Below are 17,479 nucleotides of genomic sequence, written 5' to 3' on the forward strand. Positions count from 1 at the left end.
AATACTGTTTCAAGATTGTATTTTAAAAGGCTGTCTTCATTTTACCTTCAGTGGCAGGTTTATTCTTCTTAATGTTATTGAAATGAATGGCACAGTCCATTTTGTGTGGAAATCCTTCTACTAACATATTTCCCTTTTTATTAGGTCTGGCTGCTGTAGTACGATATGTGAGGACAGAGCGTTATCACCCTGCACTCTCCCAGAAATAACATCATATCCAATTATTATGTTTAAAGCATTTTGCTTTTCTTTGCATCTGCTCTGAACTAAATTGAAATCACAGGCATGTTCCTCATGGCGAGAGCTAAAGTGACGTCATTCAGTGATGATTATGATTACTTCCTTCACTCTAATGACAATCAATCATATAATTAGTCATTTCATATTTAAAATGCACACTAATTATTTAAAACACGGTAGTCTTCAGGTTCGGCCAGCATGTGTTTGTTTAGGGGAGGACAGTCTCTGGCCCAGCCAAACTGAGAATTCTCGTTGTGTGGATGCTGCATGATGTGTTGCCCGGTTACAGATCTGAAACACAAAATAGCAGGCAATACACCATATGCGATTTAACAATTGAACTTTATAAGCCCTAATCTGACTATTGGGTTAGTAAAGAAAATAAAAAGAAAAAGGGCCTATTTTAATGAAACAGTCTAAAGTGCACGTTGGAGCTCACGGATTCCTCATCAACCTCCTCCGAGCATCGCTGACCGTCGGAACCTTGCTCTGAGTCTACTCCATCTGCCAGTCTACCAACTCTTTCCATTTGCCAACTCTCTTCATCTCTCGCCGACAAAAGGTCACGAAATCCCTGCTCCAGACCCACAAGAAAGAACAACATGCTTCTCATTGGATAACGCACATTCCAAAACCACCATTATCTCTAGTCATAACCCAAACATTGCTGCTACAGAGAAACCATTACCTTAGTAGTGAAACATTACAGAGAGACCATTACGTTAGCAGCGAAACCTCACAGCAGGTTACACTCTCCCCCCCATCAAATTTAGTCATGTCCTCATGATGTTGAGATAATTCGCCTACCCTTCCTGCAAAACACAAAGCGCAATCCAGGTGTAAAAGGCAGTGACATAGCTCCCCAAAACGGTAGAGGTCACACTCTACTCCCCTGGTGCTATGTAGGCCAGCCTATCTGGTGGTCTCCTAATTCTCTGAGACCTCCATACCCCCTCACCTAACTCTTCAGATTCAGACACTACTGGAAATACTTGCAGTCTTTCTGGTGAAGCCTCCCCGAACTATTATTCGTGTCCACCTGCAATTCGGACCTCTCTCTCCTGTGTCCAAGCCCCACTTCATCCCTTGCAGGGTCCCGCTGCAACCCAGGCTGTCCACAGATAGCTCCTCCCCCCACCTCACCTGACTCAGCGGGAGAAGGTCTGGAAGTCTCTTCCTCAATCAATGTGGAGTTAGCGAAAGGCAGCAATATGCCACACATCCAGTTCTTCATCCTCTGAATCAGTATCCCTCTCAGGGATGGGGGACAGCCTAATCTCTCCTGCTGTGGGCCCTGCGGTCGCCCCACGTTTTCACAGAGTCCTCTTACTAGGTGTAGGCTCCAAGTCGGACTCTGGGTCAACCCACACCTCTGCCCAGCGGTCAGCCAACTTATGTTTCCCAGGTAGCCCCAAGTTCCTTATGAGGACCCGGTCTCCCGGCAGGAGTTGGGAGAACCTCACCTTTTGATCATACCTTCTCTTATTCCCTTGATTCTGCTGGGCAGCCGCGACCCCAGCTAATTCATAAGCCCTTTTCAACTCTCTTCTCATGTCAGACACATACTTCAGATAAGTCTTCAGTGGTAAGTCACCCTTGTCAGTCCCAAAACAAAGGTCAAAGGGCAACCTTGCCTCACGCCCGAACATCAGATAATATGGCGAGTACCCTATAGATAATTTCATGTACAATTGTCACTGTGAACCAGATGCTCAATATGATGACTCCACCTGCTCTTCCTGCTGATCTCCAGGGTCCCGAGCATGTCTAGCAAGGTCTAATTAAACCTCTCTGGCCGGGGATCACCATGTGGGTGATCGAGCGTGGCCCTCGACTTCTCGACTCCAAGCATGCCCAGTAACTCACTGATGAATCTGCTCTCGAAATCCTGTCCTTGATCACTATGTATTCACCTGGGAAGGCAGTAATAAATGAAATACTTTGTACTTCTCCCATAACATTTTGGCCACCGTAGATGCCCTCTGGTCCTTGGTAGGAAAAGCCTGTGCATATCTGGTGGCGTGGTCTGTGATGACTAAGACATCTGCCAAGTTGCTGGCATCGGATTCTATTGACAGGAAATCCATACACACCAGGACCAGGGGCTCTGCCCTCTGCAAGTGGGATAAGGGAGATGCCCGCATAAGCAGTGTCTTCCACTGTATGCATCGAATGCAGAACTTGCACTACTCTTCGACCTCTGACCTCACCCGGGGCCAGTAAAACTAGTCTCTGAACAATCCATAGGTCTTTTCCACCCCAAATAGCCAGAATCATCATGAAATAACTTCAACGCCATCCTCCGATACTTCTCCGGCAGAACCAGATGGCAACACCGAGGTCGGTCCGGGGGTGACGTGACATAGAAACATAGAAACATAGAAAATAGGTGCAGGAGTAGGCCATTCGGCCCTTCGAGCCTGCACCGCCATTTATTATGATCATGGCTGATCATCCAACTCAGAACCCCGCCCCAGCCTTCCCTCCATACCCCCTGACCCCCATAGCCACAAGGGCCATATCTAACTCCCTCTTAAATATAGCCAATGAACTGGCCTCAACAGTTTCCTGTGGCAGAGAATTCCACAGATTCACCACTCTCTGTGTGAAGAAGTTTTTCCTAATCTCGGTCCTAAAAGGCTTCCCCTCTATCCTCAAACTGTGGCCCCTCGTTCTGGACTTCCCCAACATCAGGAATAATCTTCCTGCATCTAGCCTGTCCAATCCCTTTAGGATCTTATACGTTTCAATCAGATCCCCCCTCAATCTTCTAAATTCCAACGAGTACAAGCCCAGTTCATCCAGTCTTTCTTCATATGAAAGTCTTGCCATCCCAGGAATCAATCTGGTGAACCTTCTTTGTACTCCCTCTATGGCAAGGATGTCTTTCCTCAGATTAGGGGACCAAAACTGCACACAATACTCCAGGTGTGGTCTCACCAAGGCCTTGTACAACTGCAGTAGTACCTCCCTGTTCCTGTACTCGAATCCTCTTGCTATAAATGCCAGCATACCATTCGCCTTTTTCACCGCCTGCTGTACCTGCATGCCCACTTTCAATGACTGGTGTATAATAACACCCAGGTCTCGTTGCACCTCCCCTTTTCCTAATCGGCCACCATTCAGATAATAATCTGTTTTCCTATTTTTGCCACCAAAGTGGATAACTTCACATTTATCCACATTAAATTGCATCTGCCATGAATTTGCCCACTCACCCAACCTATCCAAGTCACCCTGCATCCTCTTAGCATCCTTCTCACAGCTAACACTGCCACCCAGCTTCGTGTCATCCGCAAACTTGGAGATGCTGCATTCAATTCCCTCATCCAAGTCATTAATATATATTGTAAACAACTGGGGTCCCAGCACTGAGCCTTGCGGTACCCCACTAGTCACCGCTTGCCATTCTGAAAAGGTCCCGTTTATTCCCACTCTTTGCTTCCTGTCTGCTAACCAATTCTCCACCCACACCAATACCTTACCCCCAATACCGTGTGCTTTAAGTTTGCACACTAATCTCCTGTGTGGGACCTTGTCAAAAGCCTTTTGAAAATCCAAATATACCACATCCACTGGTTCTCCCCTATCCACTCTACTAGTTACATCCTCAAAAAATTCTATGAGATTCGTCAGACATGATTTTCCTTTCACAAATCTATGTTGACTTTGTCCGATCATTTCACCGCTTTCCAAATGTGCTGTTATCACATCCTTGATAACTGACTCCAGCAGTTTCTCCACCACCGACGTTAGGCTAACCGGTCTATAATTCCCCGGTTTCTCTCTCCCTCCTTTTTTAAAAAGTGGGGTTACATTAGCCACCCTCCAATCCTCAGGAACTAGTCCAGAATCTAATGAGTTTTGAAAAATTATCACTAATGCATCCACTATTTCTTGGGCTAATTCCTTAAGCACTCTGGGATGCAGACCATCTGGCCCTGGGGATTTATCTGCCTTCAATCCCTTCAATTTACCTAACACCACTTCCCTACTAACATATATTTCGCTCAGTTCCTCCCTCTCACTGGACCCTCTGTCCCTTACTATTTCTGGAAGATTATTTATGTCCTCCTGTGACCCAGTATAAGATCTGGTCCTTCAACTCCAACCGAGGCCATTCTTTCAGTAATGGAGGCACCGAAGCGTTTTTCGTCTTCTCCGCTTGAGCCATGTCTCCCCTTACAACTGCTGACCAAATGATACCGATGTCCGAATCTTCTTGCTGAGCAGCTGCCACTTCCCCAGAACTCAATTTGTCTTCAGAGCAGTCAGGTTACAGTAAACTTGGGGTATGACATCATCAGAAGCTCCCAATTGATCCACTGCTCGGTCCTGCCTCTCCTTTCCCTCTGCCTTCACGGTGAAGGCAAACTGACATATGGCTTTCGCCCTTGGGGTAGGAATGCTCTCTCAGTCCTCGTCCCTGTCCAGTCCCTCATGCACCCGTCGAGACAAAGCATCAGCATTAATGTTCCGGCTTCCCGGCCGGTACTTCAGGCTGAAATCATAGGCAGACAACGCTGCCGACCACCGATGGCCTGTGGCATCCAGTTTCGCTGAGGTCAGGATATAAATTAGGGGGTTGTTGTCTGTCCTCACCTCAAACTTGGCCCCGTAGAGATAGTCACTCAGCTTATCCACCACCGCTCATTTCAACGCCCGAAATTCCTACTTGTGCATGGGGTAGTTTTTCTCGGAGGGTGACGGACTCTGGATGACAAACACCAACGTGTTCAGTACATATGGCAATCAGGGGTCCGCAAAAGCTAGCACCGGTGCCTGGGTCAGCAGCTCCTTCAGCGACTGAAAAGTCTCCTCACGTTTTACATCCCACCTCTGTCCAAAAGGCTCCAGTGGGTTTAGATATTCTCCACCCTCCTGTCCTTTTCCCCCTCCCTTTCTTCCCCAAGGGAGGGAAACCACACAGAAACTTATTCAATGTGTGACTCACTTTTGCATAGACCTTCATGAACCTCCGATAGTAACTACAGAACTTGAGGAACGAGCGCAGAGCACTCCCAGTCTGGGGCTTTGGCCAGGTGGTCACCGCTTCTATCTTAGCCAGATCTATAGCTACTCCATCCCAAGAGACTATGTGCCCAACATAGCTAACAGCCATTTTGCAGAACTGGCACTTGTCCAGGGAAAGTTTTAATCCTTTAGCTTTCAGGCGGCCCAGCACCTTCAGTAGCCTCTCTCCTCATAAACAATAGAACCCTGTCTTTGAAGTCTCCACCCTCAGCTACGGGAAGCTCGACTTGTGACTCGGCCCGCTCCGCTACCTTCTCCTCCTCCCTGACAGCATGGACAGGCCATGGCCCTGCTTCGCCTGGGGCACCGATAGAAGTGGGCAGTTCCACTGCCATTACGTCAGCGATAGTCTGAACTAAAACAAGGTCTGAGCCTGCCATTTTATCAAATCTCCATGCTACAACCACAACTTTGCCAATAGCTTTAACTCTACTCAAAAATAGAATTAACAATTCATCCAGGGTGTAAATATGCACCCCACTCAACATGCACGCATTAGTTACCAATAACCCCACGGAGGCGCACCCCACAGCATCCATACTAGCACAGACTTAAACACACAACCCTCAATGCTCAGGGCAATTATACAACATCCAACGGAATACAGCACCCAGACGAGCCCCCAAAATTGTAACCCTCAGGTATGGCCAGCATGTGAAGACAGCCTCCGGCCCAGCCAAACTGAGAAACCTTGTTTGTGTAGGTGCTGGGTAATATGTTGCCTGGTTACAAATCCGAACCAGAAAATATCAGACAGTACACCATATGCTATTTAATGATTGAACTTCATAAAGCTTATAGGGTTAGTAAAAAAAAAAGAAAAAGAAAAAGGGCCCATTTTAATGAAACAGTCTAAAGTGCTCATTGGAACTCACGGATTCCTCATTGACCTCCTCCGAGCGTCGCTGACCGTCGGAACCTCGCTCCGAGTCCACTCCGTCCACCGGTCTACCAACTCTTTCCATTCACATCCTCTCTCTTCATCTCTTGCCGACAGAGGACCGTGAAATCCCTGCTCAAAGACCCACAAGAAAGAACAACATGCCCCTCATAGGATAGCACACATTCCAAAGCCCAAGTTATCTCTAGTCATAACCCAAACATTGCTGCTACAGTGAAACAATTACAGAGAGGCCATTACAATAGCAGTGAAGCCTCACAGCACATTACACTCCATTTTCAAATACATCTGCAAAATTATTGATGCTGGGCAAACTCTCACATCCAGGATGCAAGGAGTATTTATCACATATAGCAGTATATAATAATGGTAAAGTGAGAAAAAGGGAACACTTTATATCCTGCTGTGGGTCATTAACAGTGGTGCAGCAGATTCTATTATACTTTTGACTCCATTCTGTCTTCTTCTAACCAGAGCAAAGCTTCGTAACCTCCACCGCACACACAATGAGTTAATTGTTGAACCTGATAACCAGTGACTATGGTGTGATTACCATTCTTTACCTTCATTTTTGGTTAGATGTTGGCCAGGCTGGCAGGATTGGCCAGCTTTTCATTGTAAAGATAGAGTGGAAGGGTGTTATTCAAGCTGGAGGTCCACAACCAGTAGTGATCCAGAGGGATCAGTATTGAACCTTTCTTGTTTGCGATGACAGTGGAGAAGGCTATCAAAGCACGCAGCAAAAAGAAGCTTTTACATTCTTTTTATAATATTAATAAAGAGTATTCACCTATCCTGCCACAATAAAGACTAATTTGAATTTTCTTTCTTTCAGCTGCAACACACTGCTTCAATGGTTCTTTGTTCTGTGCGAGCAGTGGAGAGTGTATCCCAGTAACACAGCGATGTGATGGTAACGTCGACTGCAGAGATTTCAAATCAGATGAATCTAGTTGCTCAGGTAAGAAAGCAAATTTATTAAATTATCTCATTATAAACTTGTCCCTTTTTGATAAATATTAAGTTTGATTATTCTCTCAGAAATTACTGACAATAGTGATTTTCAAACTGGTGCACTAAATCATGGTGGGAGGCTAGTGTAGAACATGGAACAGCACAACGCACGAACAGACCCTTCAACCCATAAAGTCTCTGTTAAGATCTCCCCCTTCACTTTGAATGTACAGTATGTCCTCTGTACTTAACATCTCCACCCCAGAGAAAGATTCTGACTGTCTACTCTATCTACATCTCTCATAAATTTATAATCTCCCATTCAACGCTCACAAGAAAACAACATCATTTTATCCAAACTCTTCTTATACCTCATACCCTCTAATCCAGGCAGCATCATGGTAAACCTCTTCTCTTTCTTTTCCAAAACCTCAGCATCCTTACCTAAAAAGCTCCCGATGCTGTAAATCAGAAATTTAAAAAGTGCTGTGGAAAGAAAAACAGAGTTAGCTTGTCAGGTACTGAGATGTTTCATTTGAAATGTTAACTTTGTTTCACTTGCCACTGATGCTGTCTGTCTTGCTGGGTGTTTCCAGAGAATGCCTGTGAGACCGTAAGACAAAGGAGAGGAATTAGGCCATTCAGCCCATCGAGTTTGCTCTGCCATTCCATCATGGCTGACTCAGGATCCCTCTCAACCCCATACCCTGCCTTCTCGCCATATCCTTTGATGCCCTGACCGATCAGGGCTTTAAATATACCCAAGGACCTGACCTCTACCGCAGTCTGTGGCAGAGCATTCCACAGATTTACTACTCTCTGGCTAAAATAATTCTCCCTTACCTGTTCTAAAGGGTCACCCCTCAATTTTGAAACTGTGCCCTCTACTTCTGGATACCCCCACCATAGGAAACATCACATCCACCTTACCAAGAGATTTCAACATTCGGTAGGTTTCAATGAGATTTCCCAGCATTCTTCTAAATTCCAGTGAGTACACACCCAAAGCTGCCAAATGCTCCTTATATATTAACCAACTTCATTCCGGAATCATCCTCATGAATCTCCTCTGGCCTCTCTCCAATGGCAACATATCCTTTCTGAGATATAGGGGTCAAAACTGTTGACAATACTCCAAGAGCAGCCTGATTCATGTTTTATAAAGGCTCAACATTATCTCCTTGCTTTTATATGCTATTCCCCTTGAAATACATGCCAACATTGCATTTGCCTTCTTTACCACAGACTCAACCTGTAAATAAACCTTTTTGGAGTCTTGCATGAGGACTCCCAACTCCCTCTGCAACTCTGATATTTGAACCCTCTCCCCATTTAGGTAATACTCTGCACTACTGTTCCCTTTACCAAAATACACTATCATACATTTCCTAACACTGTATTCCATCCGCCACCTTTTCACCATTCTTCCAATTTGTCTAACTCCTGCTGCAATCACATTGCTTTCTCACCACTATCTACCACTCCACCTATCTTTGTATCATCCGCAAACTTTGCCACAAAGCCATCAATCCCGTTACAGGTATTCCCCGCTTTACGAAAGTTCACTTTACGCCACTTCGCTTTTACGAAAGACCTACGTTAGTACCTGTTTTCGCTGACCAAAAGAAATCCAAACAGGATTTTTGCTTTTATGAAAAAAGGCAAAAAGCGAAAATAGCGTTCAGCATTTGTCTTGCAGCGAGCTGTCACAGAGGCAGCGCGCACCCCGAGCAGCGAGAGTGGTGCTGCCAAGCTCCTTCCCCAGGAGCTACACTCAGCATCAAGCCACCATGGCTTTGAACTGTGTGAGATTTTCGCTATGATTGACAGCGCTGCAATGATTGCAGAAAAGTATGACATTAATTTTGAAAGGGCACGTAGATTTAGGGCAGGTTTGCAGGATGTTTTGAGTGCTTACAAAGAATTGTATGATAGAAAAATACGTGAACCTTCCAGTGTGCTCACTGTCTTCCGATTCGGGTAAATGAAACTACACTGTACATACATTATTTCTACTTTATACAGGCTGTGTATTTATCATATTATTCCTGCTTTTACTATATGTTAGTGTTATTTTAGGTTGTATGTGTTATTTGGTATGATTTGGTAGGTTATTTTTTGGGTCTGGGTACGCTCAACAATTTTTCCCATATAAATTAATAGTAATTGCTTCTTCGCTTTACTCCTTTTTGGCTTACGAAAAGTTTCATAGGAATGCTCTACTTTCGGATAGCGGGGGAAACCTGTTTCTAAATCATTGACAATGTGAAAAGCAGCGGTCCCAATACTGACCCCTGAGGAGCACCACGTCACCGGCCCCTTCTAGTCCCACTCGCTGCCTCCTACCATTCCACTATCCATGTCAATATCTCTCCTGTAACACCATGGGATTTTATTTTGTTAAGCAGCCCCATGTGTGGCACCTTATCAAATGCCGTCTGAAGATCCAAGTAAATAACACTTATTGACTCTCCTTTGTCCACCTTGCTTGTTACTTCCTCGAAGAACTCTAACAGATTTGCTAGGCAAGATTTCCCTTTACAGAAACCATGCTGACTTTGACTTATTTTATTAGTTTCCAGGTACCTTGAGGCCTCATCCTTAATAATAGACTCCACCATTGGGGTTAGGCTAACTGGCCTATAATTTCCTTCCTTTTGCCTTCCTCCCTTCTTAAAGAGTGAAGTGACATTTGCAATCTTCCAGTCCTCCGGGACCATGCCAGAATCAAGTAATTCTTGAAAGATCATGACCATTGCATCCGTTATCTCTTCAGCAACCCCTCTCAGGACTCTGGGATGTAGTCCATTTGACCCAGATGACTTATCCACCTTAACACCTTTGAGTTTGCCTAGCACTTTTTCCTTTGTAGTAGCAATGGCATTCACTTCTGCTCTATGACACTCACGGACCTCTGGCACATTGCTAGGGTCTTCCACAGTGAAGATTGATGCAAAGTACCCATTAAGTTCATCTGCCATTTTTTGTCCCGCATTACCACCTCACCAGCATCATTTTCCAGTGTTACAATATCAACTCTCACCTTCCTTTTACTCTTTATATAACTGAAAATATTTTGGTATCCTGCTTTATATTATTGACTAGTTTTCCCTCCTATTTAATATTTTCCCTTCTTATACCATTTTAGTTGCCTTTTGTTGGATTTTAAAAGCTTCCTAATCATCCAACTTCCCACTTACTTTTGCTACTTTATATGCCCTTTCCTTGGCTTTTATGCAGTCCTTAACTTCCCTTTCAGCCATGGTTGCCTATCCCTGCCATTTGAGAACTTCTTCCTCTGTGAGACATATCCATCCTGTGTCTTGTGAACTATTGCCAGAAACTTCACCCATCTCTGCTCTACTGTCATCCCTGCCAAGCAGCCTCCTACAATCCACCTGGGCAAGCTCCTCTCTCATACCTCTGTAATTCCCTGTATTCCATTGTGATACAGATGCATCCGAGTTATGTTTCTCCCTCTCAAACTGCAATATGAATTCAATCATATTATGGTCACTGCCTCCTAAGGGTTCCTTTATGCTAAGCTCCCTAATAAGATCTGGGTTATTACACAATGCCCAATCTCAGATGGCCTTTCCCCAAGTAGGCTCAAGTCAAGCTGCTCTAAGAAGCCATCTCAGAGGCATTCAACAAATTCTCTCTCTTGCGATCTGACACCAACCTGATATTCCCAACCACTTGCATATTGAAGACCCCTTTACAATTGTGTCATTACCGTTATTACATGCCTTTTCCTACTCCCTTTGTAATCTTAAACCGACATCTTGGCTACTATTTGGAGGCCTATATATGATTCCCATAATGGTTTTCTTAACCCTTGCAAATTCTTAACTCCACCCACAAAGATTCAAAATTCTCTGACCCTATGTCACCTCTTTCTAGAGATATAATTCCATCTCTTACCAACAGAAACACACCACTGCCTATGCCTTCCTGCCTGTCCTGTTGATGCAAAGTATATCCTTTGATATTAAGCTCCCAAATATGACCTCTTTTCAGCCACAACTCAGAGATGCCCACAACGTCATACCAACCAATCTCTAATTGCACCATGAGTTCATTCTCTTTATTCTGAATGCTACACGCATTTAAATACTCCACCTTCAGTCCTACATTTTTTGCCCTTATAAATTTTGCCTCTGTGGTACAGGTGAACTCTTTGCACCGACTTCATTGGTACCCAGTCATTGGCTTGTCCTTTCTTACATTCATGTTACACCCATCATCTACTTGTAAGCCTGCTGGCTCATCCTCATCTCCATCATCCTGGTGCCCATCCCCCTGCCATATTAGTTTAAACCACTCCCAACAGCTCTAGTAAATAAATCTGCCCGAAAGAATATTGGTCTGCCTTGGATCCCTTTTGTACAGTTCCCACCTGCCCCAGAAGAAGTCCCCATTATCCAGAAATCTGAATTTGCTTTAATAATATTGTGATAATTTAGTTAATGCGTTCAATTAAAAGTAAAAATGTAGGAAAACATACACTGCACTGACTTGGGTCTCCTTGGAACAGCTTTAGGTCCTTAAATGGAACGGTATGGGAACATCAACGGTTTCTAAAAGAACATGAGGAATATAACACATGCCCTTACACTTCCTCCCTTACCACCATTCAGGGCCCCAAATAGTCCTTCCAGGTGAGGCATCACTTCACCTGTGAGTCGACTGGGGTGATATACTGCGTCCGGTGCTCCCGATGTGGCCTTTTATATATTGGTGAGACCCGACGCAGACTGGGAGACCGCTTTGCTGAACATCTACGCTCTGTCCACCAGAGAAAGCAGGATCTCCCAGTGGCCACACATTTTAATTCCACATCCCATTCCCATTCTGACATGTCTGTCCACGGCCTCCTCTACTGTGGAGATGAAGCCACACTCAGGTTGGAGGAACAACACCTTATATTCCGTCTGGGTAGCCTCCAACCTGATGGCATGAACATCGACTTCTCTAACTTCCGCTAAGGCCCCACCTCCCCCTCGTACCCCATCTGTTACTCATTTTTATGCACACATTCTTTCTCTCACTCTCCTTTTTCTCCCTCTGTCCCTCTGAATATACCTCTTGCCCATCCTCTGGGTCACCCCCCCCCTTGTCTTTCTTCCCAGACCTCCTGTCCCATGATCCTCTCGTATCCCCTTTTGCCTATCACCTGTCCAGCTTTCGGCTCTATCCCTCCCCCTCCTGTCTTCTCCTATCATTTTGGATCTCCCCCTCCCCCTCCAACTTTCAAATCCCTTACTCACTCTTCCTTCAATTAGTCCTGACGAAGGGTCTCGGCCTGAAACGTCGACTGCGCCTCTTCCTATAGATGCTGCTTGGCCTGCTGCGTTCACCAGCAACTTTGATGTATGTTATGAGGAATATTTTACAGAGTTTGCATACAAAAAGAGAAGACTTTCTTAACCTATTTGCCCCCAGAGGAAACCTTGAAATAATTTTCAGGTCTCAGGGAACACCTTGGTAAATATTATTCTATCTACAGCTCCATGTATGTTAGTGTGATCAATGAATTGTAGATATAATCATCCAAAACTAATTCTCAATGCTCTCTTGAGTAAAGAATGAATTTTTAGCCAACCTTTCTTGTAAAAAAAAACAGGTACAGTAGTTAACTTTAGCTTACATTTCTTGAAATTAATCTCTTCCTTTCCCTTTCATATATTTTAAAAACTCATAAGGAAAACATAATAAATTTATGTTAAATAACTGTCTTAAGCCAAAAAGGGATATGACTCTTCTCAAGGTAGGCTTGGTAGATTTAACTTAAGTAGGTGTAATTAATTTTAATTAATGCTGTTTATAACGTGAAAATTTATTCACAATATTGAATGGTAAAGTTACTAAAAACCACATGCCAGAGCAAAATGAATAAAAAATACAGCCTAATAAGACAGAATTTTATAAAATATGAAAAGAATGGCATAATAAATAACTAAACAAGAGAACTGCAAGAAAATACAAAAACTTCGCAATACAATTCACTTCTAACCTACACAATCTACCTTTCTCAACGTTTATTACAACAGCAAGATGGTGGGCCAGCAGCCAAATTGCAGCCTGTTAAAATCACTTCTTTAGTGTGACAAATTCTCTCCAATTTTCTACCACACCAGTAGTTTGTTAGCTCCCATAAATCAGTCGGCGGTGTGTAAGGAAGAAGTTGGGGAGAGGTAATTCGGGAGATAGAATCTGAGTTGATAGAAGATGGGCGAGTCCATACAATGCTGGGAAAATGCACTTCACCTTCCTTATCAGCCTACTGTCCTCCCTACTGTGCAAAACAGTGCTCACCAGTTATTAACGGCCTCCACTATTTCACGTCAAAAACTGAGAATGGACTCAACCAAGTAAAAACGTTCCTCCAGTGCACTGCCACACTGGGCTGACAGACCGCTAACGAGGCTGCTCGGTCACTGCCCACCACTGCGAGTCCTAACATCATGCGTCAGGTGAAGTTCAAAAGACGATGTTTATTTTTCAAAATCACGACCTCCCGCAAAACCCCTAGCAACCTCTTGTGGAACCCCAGTTGAGAAGCCCTGCTCTAGAGATTAGTTTATTATTGGCATTGACAGTTCTTTCTCTTGTTACAGAATGTCCAAATGCATATTGTAGAAATGGAGGAACATGTATCATTGTTAACAGAACTGCACTGTGCAAGTAAGTGTTTGTGTAGTCATTGCAAGATACTGCAAGTGCCTAATAAGAAATATAAAAATTCATTCTTCATCTCCCTGTGTCACTTATGTAAATTGTCAGACTCAAGTAAATTGCAGAATTCTGTGAAGCCATCTGTTCTTCTCATTACAAATCCAAATGTTTGTGGTTTGTATTCTTGTGTTGCTATAATGTTACAGATGTCACTTCAGAAAGAGGCCATTTTGACAAATTTGCAAGCAGGCATCATTGAGTTATGCCAACAACTCCGCTCAATTTTTTTCCTCATTCTTTAGCCTTCTCTAAGATTTTTTTTTTGTTGTTATTTGGTGGAAAGACTCACATTACTTTGTGATCTTTGGGATCTTTGTGGTTTTTCAATAGAGTCCACTCAATAATTGTACTTTAAGCTACAGTACTTCTGATGCATCCTCTGAAGCCAGATTTAATTCCAGCACTGCATGTACAACTCTCATTGCATTCAGAAGTTGGATAGATGGCCTTAGTTTCTTAACATACTCATGGAAGGCAAGCAAGTAGAGAGCAATTCCTACCACCAGCCCTACACACATGCACACACGCACTCAGACACACGAAGGAGAGGATCAGCACTGGGTTCACTGGCAAGAGCTGACAATAATGTTGAAAGAGGTTTACTAGCCAAGCTGGAGATTGTTCATCTTTCCAACAACACTGCATAACGATCTCTTTATTCCCTCTCTCTCAACAATTCCCTCATATGAAATAAAAAGAGGAAATATTGCAATTACACAGTCAGCATCGGTGGAGAGAGAAATAGAGCTAGCATTTGAGGTCAATCGCTTTAACAATTTCCTCCCAATTATTTAGGTTAGCAGCAGCCCACTATTCTTGATCACGTCTTGACTTCAAGCCATATTGATACTGATGGAAACCTCCTCTCAGATCTCTTCACATAAACAGCAAGCACCTGCTCTCTTCTCTGGTATCACTTTTTATTGATGCCATTGAGTTCCAGATTTTCCAAGATGTCAATTCACATCTGCAATTCATCTCCTTGGTTCATGTTTAAACTAAGACAGTGATGAGGTCTGTGACCTGGTGAAACCCAACTACGTGTATGGGTACAGGTTTTGTTAAATAAATGCCACTTGATTGTACCATCAATGAGACCGTCCTTTTTTTTGCTGATAATTGGAAGTAGTCCAAAAAGCCAGAAATTAGTGAAATGTGATTTGTCTTGCTTTTAATAAATAGAATATATTCGGGCAATTTTGCACATGGTTAGAAAGATGCCATTGTTGAATTGTATTGTAGCAGCTTGAAGGATTACACAGAATGAATCATTAAATGCTTAATGCTGACAGTAATGGCATAATGTTAAATCCTGACCTGCTGCATCTTTTAAATTTCCAGCATACGCTGTGTTTCTTTTTATCTCATAATTCTTATAGTTCTAAAATAGTTTTTCAGCTGTTGTTTTCATTCATCTCCATCAGTGTCTATCTCCTCAAGACAGATCCGATGTGATAACGATTCTTCACTACCCTGTATTAGCCAGCACCACCACTATCTGTGTCAATCAATCGCTCTTGCACTCCTTTTATATTCTCCCCCACCCGACTCTACAACTTTAAAAATGTTTGATTTCTGACTTTTCCTTTTCCGAATGAAAGAGCATCAACATGCAACATTAACTCTGTTCCCCTCTCCACAGAAGCTGCCTGATCTCCTGAGCACATGAACAGACCACTTCTTGTTTTCATTGCATATTTCTGGCTTTGGTGCTTTTGTTTATCCAGAATCCATTGCCTTACAAGTAAAGGCTATTTTATACTTGTGCGACAAGTGGGCTACACACGTTGTGAGCATTTATACTTGTGTGTTGGTGTGCCTGCGTCACTCTGCATTTCGGGCACGTTGCGCATGCGCACACACCTGCCCGTGCAAGGCTTCATGGTCATGGTAGTCTTTCTCGGGGTAAACAAGTTTAAAGTGAGCGTCTTTTTTCGTAAAAGCGAAATGTGTCCTCCATAATTTCAGAGGTCTGTAAAGCTTTATGGAAAGCATTGCAGCCAGAGTTCCCTCCCTGCCCTTCAGTCGCCCAGTGGGAAGCTATTGCAGCGTAGGAGGAAATGCGATATTACCAACTGGACTAATCACAATTACTGAGCCTACGTTGCCGCGAAGTGCAGTTACATTTTGGGAAAGGTGCGTCAGGCTACGGCGTAGGGACCTGCGTAGGGTTAGCGGCAATGCCGTACTTACAGCGTCGAGTTGACACAGAAGTATAAATCAGCCTTTAGAAGGATAATACAAAGTCACTCTGGGTTTTAAAAAGGGAGCTAGGTGGTCACTTGAGGAAATATGATTTGAAGACGATGAGAAATGAGTACTTAGTAATGGTGCCACGGCAGCATAGCAGTTGGAGCAATACTATTACAGCTCAGGGAGCTGATGTTCAGAGTTCGATCCCAGCTTCGTCTGTAGTCCATCCTCTCTGTGGAATGCAAGGGTTTTGTCCAGGTGCTGTGGTTTCCTCCTACAGTCCAAAGACCTCCCGATTATTAGGTTGATTGGTCATTGTAAGTTGTTCCGTGATTAGGCTAAGGTTAAAATGGGGGTTGCTGGGTGACACAGCTCGACAGACTGGAAGGACCTATTGCACTCTGTATTTCTAAATAGATAAATAAATATAAATTTTAAAACTTACAAGATCCTCTTCTGTGCAGCTAGAAAATATCCAAAGAAATGAATGGCTCCAAGATCTAAAAGCAAGTCTAATGTGGTGTAGGCTTCAAAAGCAGATTTGCCAGTTGATTTCATGTGGTGTCCAATAGCAGAATAGACTGATAGAATGACCAACAGAAATTTGCTGTCCCTTTTTGCATGCTTATCCACCAAATTCATAAAGTTGCTACCATTTCTAGAATAAGTGCTTCACAGAGACTGCTGCTAACTTAAATTTGAAATCGAGCCTCACCAAAGATGACCTTCACTCTGGCAGAGCAAGTAGAACGGCTACCTCAAAGCTTGTAATGACTTGGGTTCAAACTTGAACTTGCTGCCTGTGTGCTGTTGGCACATTCTCCATGTAGCTATGTTGGTTTCCTTTGGGGAGACCAATATTCTGCAGATCCCAGAAGGATGTGAGTTGGTAGGCTAATTGGCCTTTGTAAAATAACGTAATGTGTAAGTGTGTGCTAGTATCTTGGGGGAGATAATGGAAATGCAGAGAATGTTTTTTCAAAAGTGGGATTAGTGCCAGGGTGATTTTTGGTGGGAGTTCAGTGGTTGGTATGGACTTGGTGAACCAAAAATCCTGCTTCTCTGCTAAATACTCTGTGAGTGAGGCTCCATAAAGAATATCAAAGAAAAAGTCCAATCTAGTCATTGACTGGGACATGACACAGCATTTGCAGCCGGGTAAGCTTAAAGTAGTTCCATCAGAGAATGATAGACAGTGTAAAGGAGAAAAAAATGAAATTGGAGGATGAAGATTGAGAGAGGAAGAATAATAGAGTGCCAGATAAGTAGAAACACCATTATAGAAAAACTAAGACTCAATTTTTTTCTCTTTGAACAATAACACAGAGTTCTAAAAGTAGGAACCATTTATCTTATGACACATTATATTATTGTTGTCAAATTTATTTTCAAACCTATCACCAAACAATATATATATGG

The 17,479-nt window shown here is 43.4% G+C and overlaps 1 protein-coding gene across 2 annotated transcripts in view; it reads left to right on the forward strand.

Moving 5' to 3' along the window:
* Positions 1-17,479, forward strand: part of malrd1 (MAM and LDL receptor class A domain containing 1) — a 392,346-nt gene that overhangs the window by 339,629 nt on the left and 35,238 nt on the right. For both annotated transcript variants that reach the window (XM_063044212.1, XM_063044213.1), the window contains 2 exons: positions 7,011-7,136; positions 13,750-13,816. In XM_063044212.1, coding sequence (XP_062900282.1) covers positions 7,011-7,136; positions 13,750-13,816 — 193 coding nt within the window. The remainder of the gene's footprint in view (positions 1-7,010; positions 7,137-13,749; positions 13,817-17,479) is intronic.

The sequence above is a fragment of the Mobula hypostoma genome, chromosome 3, assembly GCF_963921235.1.
Source record: "Mobula hypostoma chromosome 3, sMobHyp1.1, whole genome shotgun sequence".
Taxonomy (NCBI): domain Eukaryota; kingdom Metazoa; phylum Chordata; class Chondrichthyes; order Myliobatiformes; family Myliobatidae; genus Mobula; species Mobula hypostoma.